This window comes from Cnephaeus nilssonii, assembly GCF_951640355.1.
Source record: "Cnephaeus nilssonii genome assembly, chromosome: 20".
Lineage (NCBI taxonomy): Eukaryota > Metazoa > Chordata > Mammalia > Chiroptera > Vespertilionidae > Cnephaeus > Cnephaeus nilssonii.
This window is the reverse complement of record NC_137091.1, coordinates 32987801-33003339: the sequence shown is the minus strand read 5'-3', so window position 1 is coordinate 33003339 and position 15539 is coordinate 32987801. Positions and strand designations below refer to the sequence as shown.

The window sequence follows — 15539 nt, the reverse complement described above, 5'->3', positions numbered from 1 at the left end:
ACTCGTGCATCCAGCTTCCCTACAAATTCATCTGGAATGTGTCGCTGGCAAATCTGAGCTCTGTCTCTTTGTCGCTAACAGCCTGCATAAACCCTGTTTCAATGACTGCTCTGAAAGAGATAAATCTAAGTGTGCTGGGATTCAGCAGGCCCTGAGGAAATAGTAGTCATTGCCCTGGCTTTCCTTATTAGTGCTGAATATTGATGTGTTTGTAACAAGCACCATTCCCAAACATGAGAATCCCCAGAGTGAGGTACCTAGGTGGTCTCAGCCATCGTTATAAAGGTGGGCTTGAGAAGTACATGTTACAGAAAACAGTGTTTGTGATGACATTCCTACCTCACCTGTGCTGTCCCTAGTCTTTGTGAGAGAGGTGTGGTGGAGCCTTGAGGACAGTGGCCTTTTCAGGAGTGAGTGAGGCCCATGGGCCAGGACAGGACATAGCATGCTTGACCAGTTGCCAGCACGTAAGGTCCCTCAGGCTGTCCTGTTGAAGTGTGGACCTGCCCACACTCTGTGATACATCACATGGCATTAACTAGTTGGTTGTTCACAAAATGAAAATACTGGCAAGTGTCTCCTGGTAGCAAGGGACAAGCTGCATGTGGTAGAGGATTATGTGCCAAAGTCTAAGTCAGAGGAATTGGACTCAAAGACTTGCACCTTGAGGTTTCAGTGTTTTAATTTTAATATTAACAATGACAGCTTTACATTAGTGGACTACTTCATGGTTACAAAGTACTCAGAAATGATTAGTACAGCTTTGAGGGCCACCCCTTTGTGGGCTCAACCTATACTTTGAGATGTCATCTCCATCACTGGTCGTGGGCCATGGTGAGCAGAGCTTCCCAGTGTAGCTGGGTGTCACTTCAGAACTCAGCCTAGCTGTAATGCCCATCTGTGAAACATCTTGCCCTCCAGTTTTTGAGGACACTTGGAACATGGAAGAAATCCTGAATGAGCAAGCTCATAACTCATATCACCACTTTTTCTGGCCCTGCAGCTTCAGTGGTTGTTTTTAAAGATAATTAGGCTTTGGTGGTTGGGAGCAGTTGTTCTGGAAACATCCTATTCTCTTCACAGTGTCTGGTAGCCATTGTACTGCCTTTCCCAGGGGAGGAAGAGGAATAGGAGAAGGAGGCAGATCTTCTCAATGAGATCTGGGTCCAGAAACTGTGGGGTCTATATTATGGCCACACGTGGGCGGTTCTGGGTATTTCCTGCACCTTCTCCACAGACTCACATGTGTTCATATCCAGGAGCTGGAAGGTTGAATATCCCATGATTACTTTGCTCAGTTTTTCCATTATGAGAGCAGGCAGTCAGGATTTCTAAAAAACTTAACTTCCGGATAATCTTTAAATTTCTACTGAAACATTGCTGATGAGTCCCAGACAGTGGTGAGTTTCAACAGTTATCACTGAATTAGGCTCTAGGATGCTAATTCCTCCAGGCTGAGATGTTCCAGTTCCATAGTGAAAAATTGGAGGAGAATTTAGAATTCATAGTTTCAAATAGAGATAGAAAATGTCATTTCTGATAAGGAACTGTTTGACATTGAAGTTGGGTCTCAAAAGAACTGTTGGCCCAGAAAGAAACTCACTACAGACTGACTCATTTGCCTGTCAGCATAACCATTATTGCTTTTCTCATTTTCGGTTGTTATAAGTGTATTTCTATTAGCACATGATCTCACTCATCTAGGGGAAATAATGAACAACATAGAGTGATGAACAAGAACAGACCCAGAAACAAGGAGGCATGGATCAGACTGTCGGGCCTCAGAGGGAGGGTAGAGGAGGGTGGGGGTAAAGGGGAGAGATCAACCAAAGGACTTGTGTGCATGCATATGAGCCTAACCAGTGGTTAAGGACAACAGGGGGGTGGGGGCATGCGTGGGGAGGGGTGTGGGATGGGAATGGGGGGATGAGGACAAATATGTGATATCTTAATCAATAAAGAAATTAAATATATATATATAGAAAAGAAAAGAAAATGTCATTTCTGGCCTCAGCCATCAGAGCATGTGGATGGAAATACCCTGTTCATCTGCATTGTGTGCTGGGAACGGAAGGCAATAAAATTGGTCAGCCGTGCCCCTCTCCCCAGAATAAATTCAGGTGTGTTCTTAAGTCAGGTAAGCACCAAAGGGATACTTCTTGAAGTTTTATCAGTTAATATGAAAAAATAAGACAGGATCTCTAGAAGGCATGGTGAAGGGCAGATAGCTCTTTAGCATACAGAGAACAGGAAAAGTAGGGTACTGCCACTTACAGAATGATTTTGAACATGTCTTTCAAAAGCTACACATCATCCTATCTAATAATAGACAAATATGCAAATTGACCATACCTCTGACACACCCACAAGCCACGCCCACCATCCAATCAGAGCGAGTATGCAAATTAACCCAAACCAAGATGGCTACAGCCACAGAGAGCAAGGTTTCCTAGGTAACAGAGGAAGCCAAGCTTTCCGCCTGCCCTTGCCAGGCCTAAGCCTCCACTCAAGCTACAAAGTTTCAATTATAGAAGGTAAACAAATTCAAACAAATGGTGGCAGAATGGAGCTTGAGAGAGCAGGCCAGGGTTGCTGCCGGCAACAGGGGAAGCAAAGCTTTCCGCACACCCTGGCCGGGCCCACCCGCTTAAGGCAACAAAGTTTCAATTATAACCCCAACAGAAATGGCTGCCGGCCTCGGAGGGAGCCCCAGGTTTGGCTCCGATCCAGGCTACAAAGTTTCAATTGTAGAAGGAAAATAAATTCCAGATACCAGGGCCTCCAATTGGGTTGCCAGGGGGCGTGGCTGGCCTGCAAACCACCACAGGCCCCTTGCTCAGGCGCCCCACACCCCAAGGGAACCCCCACCTGATCCGGGACGCCCTTCAGGACAAACTAGCTGGCCCCCACCCCTGTACCAGGCCTCTATCCTATCTAATAAAAGAGTAATATGCAGATTGATCATCACTGCAACACACAATATAGCTGCCCCCATGTGGTCAAAGATCCTGCCTCCATGTGGACACAAGATGGGCACCACAAGATGGCCAACAGGGGAGGGCAGTTGGGAGGCACCCAGCCTGCAAGGGAGGGCAGTTGAGAGGGACCAAGCCTGCAAGGGAGGGCAGTTGGAGGTGATCAACCCTGCAGGAGAGGGCAGTTAGGGGTGACCAGGCCGGCAGAGGAGGGAAGTTGGGGGCAAACAGGCTGGCAGCAGAGTGGTTAGGGGGTGATCAGGCTGGCAGGCAGAAGCGGTTAGGGGCAATCAGGAAGGCAGGCAGGCAAGCAGTTGGGAGCCAGCAGTCCTGGATTGTGAGAGGGATGTCCGACTGCCCGTTTAGGGATCCGACTGCCCACCGGGATCAGGCCTAAACGGGCAGTCGGACATCCCTCGAGGGGTCCCATATTGGAGAGGGTACAGGCTGGGCTGAGGGACAACCCCCCTCCGTGCACGAATTTTGTGCACTGGGCCTCTAGTACATAATAGAAGCTGTTTAATTCCAGGTGAGTTAATTATAAAAATTACTCATCCGAAATGGGTAAGCACAAAGGTGTGTGACTGTGGGAAAAGGAGATGAAACAGTGCATGTAATGTGGTTTGTATAAAGTGTTTTCTACCTCTGACAATGAAAAAATGCATTAAAAGGAAGGCAGTGACTTTTAGAAAGCTAGAATAGATGTAACAACACCCCCACTCCCCCAACCACCACCATCACTGTTCCTCTTGCTCTGTGCAACTGAAAACCTGGGTGTGATGTATGGAACAAGCATAAGAGGACTGGGAAATGGAGAGAGCCGGTCTGTATTGTAGGAACGTTCATGTCAGGCATGTCTGGTTAGGTCATGTGGCCACAGGTGGAGATGTGAAAGTAAGTTGATTCTTTACACAGGTCCCAGAGAGAGGTTACTGTGTGTCATGCAGAGCAACTGGGGAGAGCATTGGGGTGGTCAGGAGCAGAATACAGAAGTGAGAGGGGTATAGGCCAGATCTTTGTTGGGGTTTCCGTAGGAAGGCAAGGGGTACTGTGTCAACAGTTTAGGATTGACTAATTTGAATAATTCCACAAATTGTATGCTGGTCTGTATTGCCTAGTGGCTGGGTTGATTTACCTTAGGGGAAATAACTGTCCTGTGTGTAAGTGAGATGGGGCTGATTGGTAGTTTTTTGTGTGAAAGGCATATCTATTTCAGGAGCCCCTTGCTGTCTCTAAGAAAGAGCTAGACCTGGGAGGGGCAGTCTCTCCCAGACAGCAAACTTTTTAAGGTATCAACACATCAGAAAATAAAAGCATGATGAATACAACATGTGTTCTGGGATTTCCTGGAAAATGCAGGGGCCAGGGCCTCGGGCTCATGTAGGGTCTGTCTTAGTAGGTAGGACCCTGGACATTTTCTGGAAACTCCTTCAGAGGCGTCACATTACTGCCTTCTGAACATTTTATTCAGGAGAAGTTGGTGAACTTTATGAAAAAAATAATGATTCTCACCCAAGCTGTCTGGGGGGCAGTGTGGGAATGGAGCTGCTTTTCTTGGGTGGTGAGTGGTGTTGAGGCCATGGCAGACAAGATCTGTAGACCTGAGGGGCAGGTACTGCACCTTTGGTGTGACCATGCCCATGTGGGAGGGAGTGGGAGGGTGGGGTGGTACCTTACTCTGAAGAGCAGAGCCATGGCTGCTGGAACCCAGCATGCAGTCAGAGATTCAGGTATTGGTGCTACTGACCAGAAGCGTGGCCATCACCTTTGTTGGTTGATCCGTGCTACAGCTGAGAAATGCTCGCTTGCCCCACCGTGTTGTCAATTATGTATTGTAGACCTTTTTTTTCTGCTGGTGTTTACCACCTGGGTATATCCTAAGTGGTCTTTTTCTGGGTGCTGGTCAGAAGAACTGGTTATGTTCTTTTGATTCATTCTGTCACATGAGTTTGAGATTGCCTGGGTTTTTGTCAACAAATTTTAACCTTCTTCCTTTCTTTTGAAGCAGACGGTTGATGATGAAGCAATGGCCGTATAAATGAAGATCAAGTGAGGGGTGAAGAACGATGCCCAAGGGTGGGTGTTCTAAAACACCACAGCAAGAAGAATTTTCTCTCAGCAACGACATGGTGGAGAAACAAACAGGGAAAAAGGTAACACTTGGCCTAGCTCTTCTCTTCTCCTCCTCCTTGCCTCCTGTTCTTCCTCCTGGTCTTTCTCTCACCCTTACCTTTCTTTCCTCTTTACCCTCTTCTCCTTTTCTCATCCTCACCCCTTCTAATCCTTGTCCTCACACTCACCTATCCTCAGCACATTCGCCGTGTCTAAACAGGGATAAGGGCTGAGAATGTCACCTTGCCTGTTCTGGTTGTCTGTCTCTGTGCCATGTATTTTCTTTGTTGGGCCTCCTCGGCAGCCAGCAGTGGAGGAGGTACTGTTGGGTGGGTGGGTGGGTGTGGAGAGCATTGATCTTGCCAAAGAGGTCTTGCTTTCTTTTTAGGATGTTTATTGTTTGGGGACCAAAGTAAGTCTTTAAATAATAGTTTTATGTTTGAGATAACCTCGATTTGGCCCCACATTTCTGTACTCCAGGACCACAGGATTTCTGTCATGGTTTCAGTAAGACCAAATCTGACATTTAACCATATTTGAGTTATCCTGACTAATACCACTGCTGGATCATTTAAATTTCAATTTGGCTTGTTCTCAGTGTGAGTAGGAAAATGGGATGCAATTCTAAAATTCTTGTATCTTACTAATGTACTGTTACCACTGAGCTCTAGGGTGCATACTTCCTTTCCTGCAGTGTGAGGCTGCCCAGTGAACATAGATTTGGAATCAGAAAGAGGTTAAGCTCATGCTTTCCAAGTGTGTCTTTATGACTATGAACAAGTCAGTTATCTGCCCTGAGATTCCGTTTTCTCTACAGTAGGAGCAAAAACATCTTGTGCAGTTGTGGTGAAGTGGGGTAACAGTGCTGGCTTGCCCATGGGTGATACCACCCTATCATCACCATTTTTTAATCCTGGTGTTTCTTGGCTCCTTTTCCTCTCTCCCTGTATACCCATGTGGCAGGCCATCCACACTAAACAGTCTGACTCTCAGCCCCTGGCATCGGTGCTCAAGGGTGACCTCTCCAAGTCCAGTTACCAGTCCTTCAAGCTACTTCTCTCTGCCCTCACATCAGCCCCACTCTATCCTGACACTTGGGAATGAACAGAAGCTCTGGGGCTGCTGCTTGCCCACTGTCTGCCGGTGCTTCCTGCTGCTGCATTAGTTCATGCCACCGTCTCTGATGACACCCTGGGTTTGGTGGGGGGTGAGATTAGCATCTTTTCCACATGAGCAGATTAGTGGAACCATATATTCATTTAGTTGAGGTTTAAAGTGTAGGTCAACCCCGGCCGGTGTGGCTCAATGGTTGAGTGTCGACCTAGGAACCATGAGGTCACGGTTCAATTCCCAGTCAAGGCACATGCTTGGGTTGTGGGCTCTATCCCTGGTGTGGGGCATGCAGGAGGCAGCTGATTGATGATTCTCTCTGATCATTGATGTTTCTATCTCTCGCCACCTCTCCCTTCCTTTATGAAATCAATAAAGATATATTTTTAAAAAATAAAGTGAAGTCATTCACGAGCATAGATGTGCTAGCATGTTCATCAGAATGACCAAGCAGGTCTCTAAACCCCTGATGTCTGGGCAGTTGTGTCCATGCATTTTATACCACTTGCTCTGCCCCCAGTGCTTCATGCTGCATGCAGGAACAGGTTGAAGCTGCGGCATGGAACTTTGGGCAGGCTGAAGCTTGAGCTTGATCTGAGCACACATGAGGATGTGCATGTATCTGTGAGGCCTTGTGGACAGTCTGGGTTCAGCTTGGGATGGACGAGTGCTACTGTGCCCATGAGGAGATGCAGCCAGTGGGGCAGTGTGCCCGGGGGAGCATAACTCCTATTCTGTGGCCAAGAGTCCCAATTGTTGGGACACTTGGACACTGAATAGGCCAAACCACCCTTGATAGTGTCACAGTTCCCAGGTTTCTGTATGGATTTTTCTTGCAAGAGGATTTCCTAGCTGTGGGCATAGGATGAGGAAGAGGCCCACCTATGCCTTGCTCTTGTGCCAGAGGCCCATACAGCCCTGCCCACGTGCTTTCTCTGCCTCCAAACTGGGTCCTCAGGAGCTCCAAACTGCTATCCCCTCTGGCCCGGTTTCCCACAATGTGGAATTGCAGCTGGGCCTGCCCAGTGGGCTTCTTGCCCAAAGCCAAATTGGAAAAGAGTTAGCGCCTACCTTGGAGATGGCAGCTGCCTGGGCTCTTGTGGGTACCTGATCCAGGGCCTTCTGGCAGGCATCCTGCTGACCTTCTAACATGGGGCTTGTTCTGGGCTGGTTTGCACTGTTTTCCTTTCCTTGAGGAGAACAGAGATGCAAGTGGACTGAACTGGCTCTGGTGTGGTTATGAGCATTGTGTACACATATGCCTCAGGACATGTGTGGATTTGCTTTGGTATTTTTCTCAGTAAGGTAGCTTTGTACTTTAAAAAAAAACCCCAAGAGGAAACCAAACATTTTCCTCATAGAGGCAGACAAATTCTAACACTGAAGATGCCACATAATGGAACCAGGCACTCTGTACTATAGGAACTTAGCAATTCAAAATAAAATTCTTGGGAAGATGTACCTGGTGGCAGCTGTGACTTGAAAGTGCCCTCAACCTTAGGGCCCAAGAATCTTGGGATGGCAGAGCCCAGGGACACAGAGCTGCCGGTTCTGCTGTTGACACATGGCTGAACTTGTTCTGTTCTCTTTTCTCTCATAAACTGTTTTCTTCAGATACTGATCCATGTTACCAAAAGCAACATATTTTTAGATTTTTGCAAAAGAATCGTGATGTGATACATTTGTGAACAGTGGGAAAAGGGCCCACAACACTGGCAGGAGTCTGATGCTGCATTTGGTAGTTTCCTGGTGTCCTTATGGCACAGGGTCTTTTGCATGGACTCTTCGGGCAACATGGTCAGCTACATTGCAGACAGGCTCTTCCTTAGGGCCTCCTCAGGAATCCCACCCAGGAAATGCTCTGTCCCCGCAGCGGACTCCAGAATATCAAAACATCCAAGCTGGAAGGAGCCTGAAAAGGACCAGTAAGCCCCTCTGTGGATGAGGGTATTCTGTGCAGAGAAGCCAAGGGCTGCTGTGGTGTCTGAAGCCATCCATCCAGAAATTAGGCCCTGACTCCCAGGCCAGGGCCTTCCCACACCAATCCTTCTTTCCATCTCATACTGGATCCTTCTCCCTTGTCACACTCTGTTCAGAAAGGAGACTGCACAACAACTCAGAGTTACTCCAGGTTTATGTGGTAGTAAAGTTCATTTTCTCTTTTGCTAGATGAGTGGTTCTTAATGTGTATTCTCATATCAGCACTATCTGGGAACCTTTTAGCAATGCACAAAAAATCAGAAAGGCTAAGGGTGGATGCTTGCCCTCTGTTTTAACAAGTCCTTCAAGGATGTGGTGAGTGCTCTGTCAGAACAGTGCATCTACTGTGCATACCACAAGCTGTAACATCCCTGAAGTCTGGTCTGTAGATGTTATACTCAGCCTTCCCGAAGGTCAGCAGGCCCACCTCTCCCTGAGGGAGGGGGCCCATCTCTAGAAGTGGCCTTGTCAGTGCTGTGAGTGGGAGTGCTGTAACCCTGTGATCCGCCCCCCTTCATCCAAGAGGAGTAATTTCAGTAGTGACCTCAGTTTTTTGTTCTTGATTTTTTAAGAGAGAGAGAGAGAAACATCAATCGGTTGACTCCCATACACGCCCTGACTGGGGGTCGAACCAGCAACCTTTTGGTGTACAGGACAATGCTCCAACCAACCGAGCCACCCAGCCAGGGTTTGACCTCAGTTTTGAAGCTGGAAGGGTCATAGTTGAAGTGGCCTTGGCTTGTAACTGCTTCGTACTGTGGTTTTATGGCAGTTCTTGTCATGAGCAAGGGAGCGTCCCCGAAAGGAGTCACTCACACATGTTTGTTTTTCCATAATGCCAGGTTTATTAAGGGAGTCCTCCCCAGTAACCCAATAGAGTTGCATGCAGGTTACACACAGAGAAGGGGGGCTTACACAATAGAAGCTAGCAAAGCAATCGTTTGGTGCAGAGTCCTGGTCACTGGCCGCATCTGCAAATGGAGACACGGGCGTCGGTCTCAAGCCAGGCCCCTATAGTGGTGGCACATCTGGTGGAGTGGAATTCTGGCAGGGCTCTGGGTATGATCCTTGGTATAGCCAAACTGGAGCATTGAATAGTTGGAGTTCTGAGTTCTTATAGCCCACAATGGATGGAGTCCACTCATAATTGGTGTCCAGATGGAGTCCTTATCTGAGTGTTCAGACTTGTGGTTTTTGATGTTCTGGGCCATCCAAAGGATGTTCCTGTTATACCCCATTACTTCAGTCTTGACATAGCACTTGATATAACTGTCATGGCCGACATGGACTCCATATTGGGTTGTCAAAAGTGTTCAGAAAGTCTGCTCAGCATTTGCTCTATACAAGGGCACAGTAAACAGAATCTGCAGGGCCACAGGTCCCCATGCTTGTTTCTTTGACACTGAGGAGCCCTGGGAGCACCTGGTTCCACAAATCCAAAAGAAATCCGCTGAAGAAAGAGTAGGATGTTATGTCCTTATAATGAAATCACAGAAAGGATGATGGTGGGTCCTGTTTTCTTGGATCCCAGGCCCCTGAGAGTGTCAACTCTTTTCAGGCTTCAGATAAGCTTTCTGATGACAGCGAAATCTCCAGCAAAGTCAGGTTATTGTCGCAGATGGATTCCTGCAGTCTCTCATCACCTGGAGCAGTGGTCGCCAACCAGTGGTCCGTGAGGTCTGAAAGGTTGGCAACCGCTGACCTGGAGCTTCTTAGCTGTTGGGATTTCTGTTTGTCTGTCTGTCTCTCTGTTTTGTGAGGGCAGAAAGAGAAATAGAGTAAAACCACAGAGGATATGAGATGGGCCAAGGTTCTTTTCTGGGCCCAGACTGGTCCTGGAGTTGGGGAGTTACTTACAGGTTTCTGCTCACTTAGCCACAAGGGCTTCCCCAACTGCTGATTCAAAGTGAGCAGCACCAGCCTACCCTGCACCCTTTCTGCTCCCTATACTACATGATCCTTCTATGTAGCATTTGCTCCCCTTAGACACACCTGCATTTGCTTGTCATATGATCTCTCCCCATCATAAGTAAGCTCTTGGGAGCGAGCCTTTTTGTGTTCTCACAATGCTTTATTACTAGGCACTGACTAGGCATTATTGTGCAAATGCTGATACCCTCAGATGCTCAAATCAAATTTCACAAGTGAAGGTAGGTCAGGCCTTTGAGAAATAAGGGACACAGTTTGGAAAGGAAGGAGTGAAGCTGTCTTTCCTCGCAGAGGACATGATTATCTACATAGAAAATCTTAAGAAACCTACACAGAAGATCCAAGAACTAAGAAGTGAGCTTGGCAAGTTTACACAATACACAGCCAGTATGCAGATATATTTCTAAATGCTGTTAGTGAACAATCAGCTATTAAAATTTAAAAATACACTTACAGTAGTGTCAAAATATGGATTCTTTTTAAAAATATATGTTTTTTTATTGATTTATTTAGAGAGGAAGGGAGAGGTATATAGAAAGAGAAATGTCAGTGAGAGAGAAACATCTATTGGCTGCCTCCTGCAGGCTCCCTACTGGGGATCGAGTCTGCAACCTGGGCATGTGGCCAGACCGGGAATCAAACTGGTGACCTCTTACTTAGTTCATGGGTCCACACTCAACCACTGAGCCACACCAGCCGGGCAAAATATGGATTCTTAAGGAATAAATTTGGTGAAAGATGTGCAAGACTTGTACCTTGAAAGCTACAAAACATTGCTGAGAGAAATTATGCAGACCTAAACAAATGGAGAGTTATACCATACTCATTTGTCAGGAAACTCTCAATATTATTTAGATACCATCCTATAGATTCAGCATAATGCCACTCAAAATTCTTGTAAGCTTTTAGGTAGAAATTTATAAGGTGATTCCAAAGTTCATATGGAAATTCAAAGGACCTAGAATAACTTCAAAAGCACTTTGAAAAGAAGAAAAAATGTTAGAGGACATAAACAGTCTGATTTCAGTCCTTACTATAGAGCAGCGATTTTCAATCCTTTCATCTCATGGCATAAACTAATTACTAATCTTCTGTGGCACACCAAAAAGTATTGTTTTTGCCAATTTGACCAAAAAAGAGGTATTCTTTTTTTTTTTAAATAAATCTTTATTGTTCAGATTATTACAATTGTTTCTCCTTTTTTCCCCCCATATCTCCCCATCACCCGGTTCCCCCCCCCCCCCCCGTTGTCCTTATCCATAGGTGTATGATTTTTGTCCAGTCAAAGAGGTATACTTTTGAATCATTCATAGATGACTATTATGTTGGCTATTATTACTTTTTTCATCCTTACCCGAGGATATGTGTTATTTGTGGGGTTTTTTTGTAATTATTGATTTGAGAGACAGAGAGACATTGATCTGTTGCCTCTTGTATGTGCCCCAACTGGGGATCTAACCCACACCTCGCTATGTGCCCTAACCGTGAATTGAACTCACAGCCTTTTGGTATATAGGACGATGCTCCAACCGACTGAGCCACCTGACCAGGGCAGTTATTTATTTATTTGATAGTTGTGAGAAATGCTGACCTGTCTGAATTCAAATAATGGACTCGGAGACATAAAGTATGGTGAAAACAAGACTTTTAATACAGTCTTGCAAGAGCAGTTGTCTGATTGAACCAGGCATACACGGAGCAGTGAGGACAGGGTATTTATTCCTAGGGTGTGAGAGTCCCTTCTCCTGTTCCTCATTGGCTGAGTACTATGGCATTAATAGTTTTCCTCATACGTCTCCTGGGTCTTATTGTCTCCTATTGGGTTATTTTTTTTTTTAAATGGGCTGAGGCCTTTTCTAGTTGTCTCCACCTCCCATTGTCTAGGTGGATCTTCCTGGAAAATGTGCTGTTTGTCATATATACAGATTTTGTTCTTATACCCTCTCCTCTTCTCTCTATATTCTGTTTGCCCTGGGAATATTCAGTAACTGTTTCCATTAAAAGTTGACTGTGCTGAAGATGGATCACAGAGGCCTATTTCCTACAATAATCTAAGGGAAAAGAAGTCAGTGCCCCTGACTGAATAGTCAGATATTGCATATTTTAAAAACTCTTACGCACACTGGTTGAAAATGACTCTGTAGAATTATAATAATAAGATAGTGTGGTATTAGCCTAGGACAGGCATATCAATGAGGGGAACATAGAAACCCCCACACACGTAAGGTCAATTCTTTTCAGCAAAGATACTGAGGCAACTCAGTTGGGAAAGGGTAGTCTTTTCAACAAATGCAGGTGGAACAATTGGATTGGCATATTTATGCTGTTTTTAGTGGCTAATACAATTTTGTTCCTATTGGATTCTTTTGCTGTTGGCCATTTATAGATTAGTTAACCATAGTTAAGGTAGTTCCAGGGTGAATGTACCGAGTGAACCATGACCATCCTCCAAACAGTACTACACCTTTCTTTTCTCCTCTGTGTGGAAAGCATGGTGTGGTGGTGAATTACAAGCCGGCCTGCCTTTCTTTGTACATGATGTGCGTGGAGCTTCCCCTCGCGCGCAAATGCGCCGCCCCTCCCCCCCCCCCCCCCAATTTATTGTGAAGGATACTATGAGATGAGAAGGGCCAACCAGGTCACCATCTGGTTGTCCTATTCAGCTCTTACCACCCTGAATAGGACATAGGTTTTTATGGCATATCAAAGTCTGACACGGAAATGGCTGATTAGGTTGAATGTTTTAGGTATTCTTTTACCATTTGCGAACGAAAACATGTTGTAATGTGTACATTTGGTTCCTATTGTGATTCCTATTTTACTAGTGAGGAAAGCTCCACTTTGCCCCAGCCCAGCTACTCAGCAAGGTTCTGAACTCAGGTCTTTCCGGAGAGCTGTGTTCCTGCTGTACAGCTCAGGGCTGAGCCCCTACCGCACTCCAGCTGCAGTGCAGGTGTTTGCTTTTCCCTGTACAGCTAGTATGGTGAGGAGCTTCGATTTTTAAACTTTTGGAACTTTTTTAGTGACATATCAATGCATGTCATATAGTTAATTTTTAAAACCTGGGATATCCTCCATCCAGATCAACACATACCAGCATTGTCAGTCTCCTGGGAGCCTTTCTGTGCAATCTGTAGCACTCCTGACCAAAGTGACTCTGTTCTGACATCTATTACTGTAGATAAGTTTTTGCTGTTGGGATCTACATGAGAACACTTGTTCAACGTTTACATCTGATTTACAGGCTTTTTCTTAGCAGCAGTTCTCTTCCTTTGTTGCTGTGTAGTATTCCATTGTATGAATGTTCAGCACCTTATTTATCCATTTCTCCTGTGAACATTTGAATTCTTTTTAGTTTGGAATATAACAGAGTAATGACATGAACACATGCACATTGCTTCTCTCCCCCCCCCCCCCCCCAGTGGTTTAATAATTTGTCAAAATTATTGTATCAGTTCTGCAGTCCCAAAAGCTGTGAGAGTTCAGATTAACTCACATTTTTGCTAACACTTGGTGTCAGTTTAATTTTAGTCATGCCAGTGGGTATGTAGGGGTATCCTGTGGTTTTATTTGTATTTTTCTGTTGTTTCCCAGTCTTGAAGATGTCCTCCTCTACTATCTTCTAAAAGCTTTCAGTCTGGGGTTCATCTGGAATTAATTATTGTTTTGTGGTATAAGTTAAGGGAAAAGATTACTTTTTTCCCCTATGGATGTTCACATGGTCATTGTCACTTACTGAAAAGACCTCCTCTCCTTTCACTGTGTTGAAGCAGAGGCTTTGTCACCAGCTAGGTGGGGTTCCAATTTGTACTCTTTGTTCCAAACCTTTGGTCCTTGGTCCAGGACCACCTGTTGTGATGACTGTAATTTTATAGTCTTGATCTCTGGTAATTTAGTTGGCTGAACTTTGCTATTTTTCAGAGTTATCTTTACTATTTTTGACCCTTTGCTTTTCTACGTGCATTTGGAATAAGCTGATTTCCAAAATAATGCCTACTGGGATTTTAACTGGATTGCTTTAAATATAAAGATAAATGGGGAGAATTGCCAGATTAACAATGTGAGTTCTGTTATCATAAACATATGCTTCCATTTTTGTCTTTTTTCTCTCTCAGTAATGATTTGTAACTATTTATATAGAGGGCTTGAACATCTTTTGTTAGATTTATTTCTATGTATTTGATATTTTGATATCATTTTCTAATTGTTTGTAAGAAATAAAAATCAATTCCAGTATCTAACAACTTCTTTAATTTATATACTAATTTGCTATTTAATTATATATTTCTTTGGATTTTTCAGGTATACAATCAATCATTTTAAGATTAATACTTTGTTAGCCTTTGGGGTGGGTGGGTGGGTGGGTGGGTGGGGGAAAGGAATTGAGCCAAATCTAGTTCCAGAGGAGATTTTATTTTTGTGGCCCAGAAGTGCCATGATGTGATTACTCATGCATTAATATTTTTCTCCTAGAGGTGTCATGGAAGTTATCTACGCTGTTGCATGTAACCATATTTTTTTTATTGTTGTAGAATATTCCATTTATGACTACACTAGAATAAATGTATCCATTTCCCTTTTAAGGGGCAATTGTGTTGTTTCATTATTTTACTATGTGAACAAAACTGCTATAAACATCACTGTACCAGTTGTGAACATATGCGCTAATTTCATTAACTTTATGAGAAACTCTTAAAGTGGTTTTGCCATTTGAGTCCCACCAGCAACAACTCAAGTTCTAGTTTTTCTGCCACATCCTTGTCAACATTTGATACTGTTAGTCTTTTTTATTTTAGCCATTCTAGTGGGATTATTTAGATCTTGTAGTTTTAATTTGCATTTTCCTAATGCTGAGAACACCTTTCCAAATGTTAATTGGCTATATGGATATTTTCTTTTGCAAAGTACATATTCATGTCCTTTGCTCATTTAAAAAAAAATGTTTTGCTTCTCAATAGATGAGGTGATTATAGGCAACCTTGCCTAGATACATCCCCCCTCATTCCTCCTCAGGACAACACCCAATCTTCTGCACTTGAGTAGAAGGTTCCTGAACCCCCTTTGTCAGGTAGAGGACTGTCCCTTCTTTTTATGTGCTGAGACTTAGTGTCAGAATTAATGTAAAATTTTATCACAGGCCTTTTTCTGCAGCTATTGAAATGATCATATGATTTTATTTTCTCCAGGTGGTGAATTACATTGATCTTTTTATTTCTTGCATTCCTGAATACTTTATTATTTGTAATATATCTATAGATCAGATTCACCAACTGGGCCAGGAGTTTTTTTGGTAGGCAGGTGTTTATTACAGTTTGGGGTTTTTGCTAATGGGTTCCATTCTTCTCCCAGTTCTGTGATGGCAGGTACAGGTAGTGACAGGTGTGGCTGCATCCTGACATCTCAGGTACATGGTAGGGTGAGATGGCATGTCTA

At 44.6% G+C, this 15539-nt stretch overlaps 1 protein-coding gene across 7 annotated transcripts in view; it reads left to right on the top strand.

The window, feature by feature from the left end:
• ANKRD11 (ankyrin repeat domain containing 11) overlaps positions 1-15539 on the top strand; it is a 248442-nt gene that overhangs the window by 184460 nt on the left and 48443 nt on the right. For 4 of the 7 annotated variants that reach the window (XM_079800360.1, XM_079800354.1, XM_079800357.1 and 1 more), the window contains one exon: positions 4981-5128. Coding sequence is in view for 6 of the 7 variants with exons in the window: in XM_079800354.1 (XP_079656480.1) it covers positions 5042-5128 (87 nt within the window). In the remaining variant the exon portion in view is untranslated. The remainder of the gene's footprint in view (positions 1-4980; positions 5129-15539) is intronic. The other 3 variants (XM_079800356.1, XM_079800355.1, XM_079800358.1) reach the window with 1 other exon arrangement.